Raw genomic sequence first — 9,619 nt, forward strand, 5'->3', positions numbered from 1 at the left:
AAATTTTCTTCTAAACATATTGTTGAATTTGAAACTTTCCGGAAAATATTCCAGGGAGAGTAAAGTCAAAGTTCCATGCCCCTTTACATCGCAACACACAATTTTGTAAAAGAACTTCTGAAATTGTGAAAACGATAAATCATCTGTTTGTGACCTTAAACCCAAATGGAGTTCTGGAACCCTAGTCAAAGCTTAGATTTAAATATGACCTTAAGCAGACTGGTCATATTTTAAAAACCCTCTAGTTTGGCTGTACAGTTCTGTAAAGAATAGTGAGCCAATTACCATAAAAGCTTGAGGGTAGCTGTGGCTGCCAAGGTTGGAACAATCAGATTTAGAAGACAATTACTGTTTCGCATAGAGCCAGTTTAGTCTTAATAGCTTTCTCTCCTTAATATGGCATTATCATTAGAAAAATGCATTCATATTTGCTCATGTTATCATTGTCTAACTTTAAAGTTAGTTTGAGAGAATGAAATGTATGTGTGACAAAAAGTCACAATTTATCTTTGTTAAAGTTTAGCAGTTTGATTCAAGAAATTCCTGAACTCTGACCAATGTTACTTATTATTGCATATCTATGTGCCAAACAGAAAACTACTGAAAGCTCTTGGCTAAATACTACCCAACTGCCCATTTTAGCAAGCTGTTTGTTTACACAGACAGCTCACACTGTGTGCCCTAAATATTTTATAACCTTTCCACATTAAAAGATTGAATAATTGTCTGCCATTTATTTTTAACTTTAGCTGTTTGGAAAGAATATTTTCCATTATTGTGTTGCCATTCCAAGGTGTTGGCCAGATTTTTTTTCACAGCTGTAATATCTATTTTATCTAATCAAACAGGACATCAAAATACTTTGAAAATCTTTTGGTCCGGCTTTTACGGATTACCTTTGGTAATCCTTATGCCTTTTTAAAACATGTTTTGTGCTTAAAGGTGACCAATGAGTCATGCATACACACAGGGTATTAAATGTCATGTTTGAGAATGTGAAACCATTTGCCATTTACTTTATCGGCCATAAACTTTTCAATACTATTAGGGTAAACATTGGTTTTGAAGGCAGATGCTGAATGAAATGTCACTGCTTAGCCGATTACAAAAGTTTTCTTTCAAAACTGTTGTCTTTATTTTGGGAAAATGCCCCAAATGGATTTTCTCTAATGTATGTTAAGAATGTATCCACACAGACCTGAGTGAGACTGATTATGAACATTTCCTTTAAAAATGTCATATCTATTTGCTAAAAAAAACATTTAACATTATATGTATTGAATTATTTTGGAAAAAATCAATCAGATGTTTCTTATTTTACACAAACAAATAGTCTTCATAGGTGAAGCTTTGTGATAAGTTACATTCTACTACTTTGCAATCTTTTCCCTGGGTGGCATTTGCAGTCAGGCTCCGTCTGGCTGTTGACTTGTCACCATTTCGATCAATCCTTTCAACCTCATTTTGTGTTACTTAAATGTTAAAATGGAAAGCCATTGCCAAATAATTACATGATGGTGAAGAGGCACAGAGACTCAAAGAGACCTTCTGTGCAGCTGAAAGACACATGAATGAGCCTTAAAATGGCCACAAATGATTTGAGTGCATTTCTTGAATTGAGACAATATTGGAAGATTATTTCAGACATTTTCGGCTATAGCTTAATGGTAGAGTGCCTTCCAGTTAGAATTTTGGGGGTCAATTTGTACACATCACCATGACTACGAGGCAACTTGGATGACTATCACTATCAATAAGCCCATAAAACCTGCATGCTGAGGACAAATATGTTTGTATGAAAACACAACATAAATCAAAAATTCTGTTTTTTTTTTTTTTATTAAGAAACTCTGTCCTACTCTATTTTTATGTAGAATTGATTTCAAGGTCACTATTAATCTCAACTGCACATTAAAGATTTTGCCTTTAACCTAAACCATAGGTGATGTGTTTAACAGAACACTGTTTCATACTGCAGAAAAGTTCATTTCACCCAATTAATCACATTAAGGTAATAATGCGATTATTACCTTAATGTGAGCACAACTGATCACAAAAGAACCAAGGAAATAGAAGGGGAAATTGACTATCAATGAACATATGCATAGATTTTGTTATGCAGTACAATTATTCAACCACTCTGTGTTCTCGTGCAATTTCTCAATTAAATCCTTGCAGGCCAACAAATCATTCTTGTCCAAGACTGTCAGTTTATATAGTCCTAATTTAACTTAAGGAGCAAAATATATACATTTTTATGAAAAATATCTGTTGATATCCATTTGTGTACTATCGAAGCACTGTGTCTTTTTTCAATATATTGAACAAAATATGCACAGAAAGTTCAACTTATGTTTTCTCTTTGTTACTGTGATACTCAGTAGCAAAAAATAGCACTTTATATTGGGATTGTATTGACATACCAGTTTTAGATGCATACATTTATTTGCATTTGAGGTTTGCTCAAAGTATGAAATGTAAAAATAAATGGATTAGTAAAACAACTTCACTTTCAGAACACCTTTTCATCCCGTTGGAAGAAATGTGTTGTCACACAAAAAGCATATCTACAAATAATAAAAAAAATGCAATAGCAAAACAAAAGAAAAGTTGGGAATATCTGTGCTAAATTAACTATCCCAATGTAACAAATAAACAGAGCATACATTAAAATTAATGCAAATTTCAAATTCCCTTTAAGACAGGATTTATGGTTCTACCTTAAAGTGAATTTAAGGTGTAAATTTAAGGTGGAACTTAAAGGGAATTTAAGTTCCATTTCAATATACTTTGAGTGTGTTTAAATTATTAATTAGCTTATTGGTTTCTGAACACTGAAGATTGATAGCTGGATACAAAATACTTAGAAGATACAAAAGCCTCAAAATAAAGAGTGATCCCAAAATACCACTCTTTGCAGCAGTTCTTTAACTGTTATCCTCTTCAAGGTGCATAGACTCAAGTCAAACTTAGGTTCTCTTCCAAACCAGTTTAAAAAAAAAATTAACTGTTTTCAAGAAAAAATTGTTCTTTGGATAACAGACAAGTGTCAAATCACTTTTATTTTGAATAAATTGGTCTCTTGTCCTTTCCATTGTGTGGTATGACTGACAGAGGTTACTTAAAGTAAAGCATTGAAAAACATGTATCAATTTTTTGTATTTTGGAAGAGTTGTTGATTTTTTTTTTTGGTAAAAAAAAATAAATAAATAAAGTGGGTGTTTTTCCCCTTACTTCATGATGTACACATATTTAAAGTTGGACTTTGATACTTACATGGCAAATTTATTTTACAGCAACTAAAGACATATTCATTTTAAGCCTTTCACGCATATAAGGAAGCTCCTGTTCTCCTGGTATTTATATGTGACTGAAACTTTTACATTTGACAAAAACGATATTATGCAATATTATTATCACGTTTCAGTTTAGGTGTACTATTGTTAAGAACACACTGAAGTGTCTATTATCCCTTTAAAATTACCCCTTTCTGTCTGAAAGAACACTGTAATTATCCTGTACATTAACTTTTATATACATTTAAGGATAGTTAGCAATTTACTTCTCCCTGGCACATAAAGCCACTGAGCTCTCTGGGCTACCCTTTAGTGAATGATTGCAAAAATTTAAGATGATTTTAAACTTATGTAAAGCCACTCCAAAATTAGTTTAGCTTCACAGAAGCAAATGAGGATGAAGGAGTGCAGCTGTTTGCTCTCAAGCCCTTGAACTTCATCCAGCGCCTGTTTTCTAGAACTTCCTCAAGCACCACTTTGCATGAGAAGCAGCAGGAAATGCAGGCAGTGACACTAAAAGGATATTAATCGTATTCATGACCAAAAAAAACAAAAAAACAAAACAAAACAAAAAAAAAAGCGATAATCCTCCACTAAAAAAAATTACGCTGACAACCTGAACTTCATAATTTATAAAATATGTAAATGTGGATGATTAACTATAAATAAACTCCTCAGATGTAATTTCACATCAGGTGCGAACGCTTTTTTTATTCTGCTGAATATGATAATTACACAAGATTGTCTTTTTTTTTTTCCTACTTCTTCTTCTTCAAAAGTCTTTTTAAGCCCGCTTCCTATTCCCAAAGACATCATGTAGGAAACCAGAAATTACTTACCGGATGGGACTTTAAAACTATGCTTGAAGTTTTTTTTTTCCTTATATTCGCCTTCACACTGCTGGGCTGTAGAGAGCCCATGCAGGCATAACTGCCTTGATCACTACCCAGCAGTTAACACAGTATGATAAACTGGACTCCTGTACTCAAAGCTCGGCCCGTAATGATAACAGGGCAAATTACTGTGACTCCTGAAAACCACATGGGGAGAGGAATGAAGGACTGAAAGGACAAACAGCTTAAAGCATCTGTACTTACCTTGCAATGACAAAAAGAACACAGCTAACACCCAGGTACGCCAGCAGAATGTACACCCAGATGTCTGGAGTCATGGGGTTTAGGAAGGAGAAGAAGCCGCTGTTTGTGGCATTGGGTCTGCGATACAGGATGCTGATGCCCATACTCATGAAGGGCTTTGAGAAGTCAATGACTTTTTCACGCACATAGGTAATGGTGAGAGGGGCCACTGCTAAGTCTGCTCTCTGAAAAGGGAAAATAAAACAGTTATAGTTGTAGATTTCTTCTTTCAGACCAACAGTTTAATTTTGGCTATCCTGGGCCAACAGTCTGCATGTATACATTCATTTGTTAATTGAACTAGTAAAATGTCAACTTTTGATTCATTGTACTTCGCAGAAGTATTAAGAATTGTTCACACTTTTTTGTGAAATTGCAACAAAAGAAAGGTATTTTAACTGAAGGGTGTTGTACATTTAATTAGTACATGCCCCTCTGATATACCTAAGCACAATCTGGAGCATCAGATCCTTCAGAAATCACCTAATTAATAAACTCCCACTGTGTTTAATTTAATCTCAGGCCTTCAGAGAACAGCTGTATTTATCCTAATAGGTTTGTTGGAGAACATTAAGGAACAAATGCCATAATGATCACCAATAATGACCAATAATGACCAATAATGATGACTTGTCTGATAGTCATCAGACAAGTCAGGGATAAAGTTGTAGAGAAATTTAAAGTGTAGTAAGTTTATAAGAGAACATCTAAAGTTCATTGGTAAGGAGAGGGAAGCAGTAGAGATGGATGTAGTTAAAACAATGGTGAGTGACCATATTTGAAACAGGCAAGAGTTTATCTTCTAGCAGGAAAACGAGCAGGCAAAATCACAAATGAACTACATAAATCAAAGGATCTAGATTTTAATGTGTTAGAATTATCCATCCAAAATCCCGAACTACAGTGGTATGAAAAAATGTCTGTGCCCTCCCTGATTTCCTTTTTTTAAAGCACTTTGTTTCAGGACATCAAACCAATGTAAATATTAGCCTAAGCCAACAAAAGTTAGCACAAAATATATTTTTTAAATTAATTTTGGGAATGCTTATTATTAAGGGAGAAATAAATCTAAACCTACATGGTTCTGCTTGAAAAAGTGAGTACCCACTAAAACCAATAATATTCTGAAACAATGAAATGTGACAATCAGGCAAAAAAAAAAAAAAAAGAGAAACCAGGAAAGGGAGAAAGTTTTTCACACCACTGAGACTGATGCTTTTCATCCTAGCTGATTGAGCTTGAGCTAATTTGCAAAGAAGAATGGGCAAAAATTCCAGCTTTGGTGAAGTAATCGCAATAAAAGGTGGCTCTACAGAATATGAACTCAGGGAGGCTGAATAGCATTGCATCTCACACTTTTTGAGAGTGTAATGACAAAATTTGTCACAGTTGAGGAGGTATGAGACTTAAGGGAGGTACTGTGTCTGATAAAGAATTTATATAAAATTTGCATTGGAAACCCCTGATCGCACATTGTGAATAATTCCAATAAATCAAACGGATACAGAGAATAACATGTCAAAGTGCAAGAGCCAGTCTGTGAGCATGTTAATACATAGAACAACACGTAGTTGAGACACGCATGGCATGGCAGGTTAAGTTGCGGTCGCCACCCATTATAGAAGTATGCCTGGACTGCAAATTTAAATGGTCTCAATATCCATGCCCCAACCACCCACGTACGCTGTGCAACCCGAGAACCACCACCATCCTCTCCCCCTACATGATGGCTGGGCAGGAGGTTAATGAAACCAGCTGCTTGGTTCACGCTCGGATACCCTTTTCCCTTCCAAGAAACGACACAACCCACAAAGGAAGGCTTTCTTTAATTCCTCCATGTTGAGCAGTGCAAGAGTAACAGGGCTTGAATATACAACAGTTCACTGTACTGCATTTTCAACACATAGAAATGATTGAATGTTTTGTTTTATCTATTTTGTGAAAATAGGGCTTATTCAAAAACGTATTTAAATCAAGTATAGACAAAAATTAAACGTGCAAAATAAAAGCTGTGTTTTTTCTATGGGTTTTGTTGCACAATAATTTATGTTTTTAGGTTGTTGCAGTTGAGCACTGAGTAGAAATTCTTTTGTCTTCCTCTGTCATATATTATCCTTAACATTTACCTTAGTCAGAATTAAACTCTATTATTTTACACAACTCTTGTCCCAGATCTACGCTCTGTGTACCCGTGAACGCAGGTCAGAAATGAAACATTTTCACTTCACATGTGGCACCTTGAATTATGTGCTCCTGTGGTCTGCACCATGGTGGTTAAACACACAGTTGATAAAAAGACAGAAAAACCAGAGAATCCTGCCGTGCATTCGCTGTTTCTCCTAAACTATTCAAATTCGCATATCACATCCTGCTCGCTGTATTCTCTGCTGCCAACTGCTGCTTTGAACCAACCTGCCACTCAGCCATAAGATCAGCCAGCATGCTATTCCAGAGATCCCTACGGTGGGTTAATATACATGCAGCATGTCCTTGTTCTGCTTTCTGCTTATGCACACAAACCAGGCGCAAGCACTACACACACAATGTCCTAGTATGTGCCACATGGTGCGGTGTTATCTGGGTTTGCAGATGGTAGGCTTAACATTGCTGTCCCTGCAGACCTTCTCACCTGATAACAACCTTGAGAACATTTATTAACACTAACATGATCAACATATTCTCAAGAGGCACTAATACATAGCACCGTTAGTTAGAGCTATATATTCTGGCCGCTCTCAGCATGCAGTAATTAAATATTACCAACAATGCTTTCATATCAGGCGTGCATATTCTCCTTCTGTTGTGTTTCATAGGCACGCAGAATTAAATAAATGTTACATTTTTTCTTAAGCTCAAATTGAGACACAATTTCAATTATGCTTTGCATTTAACTGCACTCATCTTCCCATCAGCTCTGACCAGCTTCCCCATTCCTGCTAAAGATCAGCATTCCTACAGCATGATGCTGCAAACATCACGTCTTACCATGCTAGAGATGTGTTCGAGGCGGTTGTTGTTTTGCCATACATACCAGCCGAAAGCTTCAATTCTTGCCTAATATGAAAAGAGCACATTTCCCAGATGTTTTCTGTGTGCACTTATTGACTTGTGACAAATTAATAATGTGACTTCTTGTTGCATTCTGGGGGTTTTTCTTGCTAGATTTGTGGCCTGTTGGCTGCTTCTCCGATTAGTTGTTTGTCCTGTCTATGAGTTTAGGTGAACGGCCATATCATTTTAGGTTTCTAGGTGTGGCCAATTCTTCACATTTTAAGAGAACAGATTGAAAAGTGCTCTGACAATAAACAATAACATTTTATCATCAGTCCTACTGCGTACTTATACTGTCTTTAATGCACCTTTATTTGGACATTCTGGTATATGGTAAAAACAGTCGATATTCCAGTTTATTTATTTTTTTGTGAGGTTAAATAGGGGTGATGGCTGGATGACCTGAAAATGTGCTTTCAAAGATGTTTGTGGGGATTCAGGTCTTGCAGTATTGAAGCATGCAGAGAAGTTGGAGGAAAAAACAACACAAGCATTATTTAGTTGCAGTCTGTAACTGATTTAACAAAAGGTATATCTTCTGAGGCAAATCAATTATAGGTCTGCAATAACAGTACAGGTCAGTTGCATCAACAAGTTGCCCTGTTGCGTCTGATAAACATCAAAGTCTCTCTCCTGCAGGTTAGAATGATCTCCTCACAAATAAATAACTTCTTTTCAGATAAAATACTGTTAAAGCACTGTTAAATAATCTGCAACTTTATGTTTTTACCATAAATCTATCTGACAACATGCACAGACAAAGAGTAAGTGTGCTGGTTAAACCTTTCAGTGTATCTGTCGGTGAAGAGATTAATTGCCTTGAAACAAACGATGTGCTTAGAATGCTATTAACATTTGCATCACAGCCTGATTAACGTGATCATCTATTTTGACTAAATCAAGTTCAACAAGGCCTATTGCATCATTTAGCACCTTACAAACAATGCCCTTTGGCACAGCAGTGAGTTTCGTGACTACAGTAAATTAAACCACTGCATGCTGCACATATCAAATTGTGACACTTGGCAATGTCAACCCAAAATTTCCCTTCTCGTGGAGAAAATCAGATAAGCTGATATTCATAGATAAAATGTGTTTTTATTCAATCTTTTTCAAAGCACAAACAAATGTAGTGAGCTACATTATATGTTTGGGGACCATTATGTGTTTTCCTGACTTATTTTTGTACCCCTTCTGAAAAAAAAAAGAAACTTTCAAATATTATACACCTTATCTAGTGCCTCCAAACAGAAGGTTAGGAGGTTAACACAAAGTAATTACAAAAATGAAAGAAATACCAGTATGTCCATATATACTTTCTTCATGTTGTGTATTACTGTTATTACTTTTCCTTCCAACAGATTTGTAGATATGATGATTCCTTTTGATGCCTGCATCCCATGTCATCTCAGGGTCAAATCGACTGAGCTTGCCTTTTAGCCCATGCTTCAGGTCTGCCGAATTATGTTCAGCTTACTCTTATCAACAAGGCTAGAAAGCACTGAACCAAAAAATAGAACTGAATAAATATCTACGTTATCTCCGTGCATCCATAATACTTGGATAAGAAGAAGTAAAAGCAATAACCGGCAGTATAGATGCTGATCTTCGATTCAGGTGTTGAAGTGGAAGCAATGAGTAAATTGATGATTCTTGCACAGATGGCACTTTGGGTGAGCTCTTCAATGGTTTTAGTCTCTTGCTTTTCAAAGCTATAAACTAAAAGAAAATACACCAATAGTTAAGCCCTGATGTTTATGTGAACTGTATAAGCAAATGAAGTCATTTTCTTCACTTTGTGGCAATAAGTCAGACTAAAAATGTCTGTTTTAGGCCAGTTAGGATAAGTATTTTTATTTTTTATTTTCCTAAATGTTCCAAAACTGATTAGAGAATATCTTAGATGTTCCTAAGCCTTAGACTTAGACAAGTTGAGGCTTAGGAACGAATAGTTTCTCCTAATGTACAATAAGCCTACGGATATAATTAAATTAGCTATAAACCCGCTTAACAGTTAATGTTAATGTTCTGAAGTGGTCACTATATATATATATATATATATATATGTCCACTATATAGTGTGCGTGTACACACCTCCAACAATCCATTGATAGAAATTAACCTATCATAAAATCT

The 9,619-nt window shown here is 35.5% G+C and overlaps 1 protein-coding gene across 2 annotated transcripts in view; it reads right to left on the reverse strand.

The window, feature by feature from the left end:
• grik3 (glutamate ionotropic receptor kainate type subunit 3) overlaps positions 1 to 9,619 on the reverse strand; it is a 140,210-nt gene that overhangs the window by 18,062 nt on the left and 112,529 nt on the right. For both annotated transcript variants that reach the window (XM_007557241.2, XM_016673922.1), the window contains exon 11: positions 4,394 to 4,617. In XM_007557241.2, coding sequence (XP_007557303.1) covers positions 4,394 to 4,617 — 224 coding nt within the window. The remainder of the gene's footprint in view (positions 1 to 4,393; positions 4,618 to 9,619) is intronic.

The sequence above is a fragment of the Poecilia formosa genome, unplaced genomic scaffold (genome assembly GCF_000485575.1).
Source record: "Poecilia formosa unplaced genomic scaffold, Poecilia_formosa-5.1.2 Scaffold86, whole genome shotgun sequence".
Lineage (NCBI taxonomy): Eukaryota > Metazoa > Chordata > Actinopteri > Cyprinodontiformes > Poeciliidae > Poecilia > Poecilia formosa.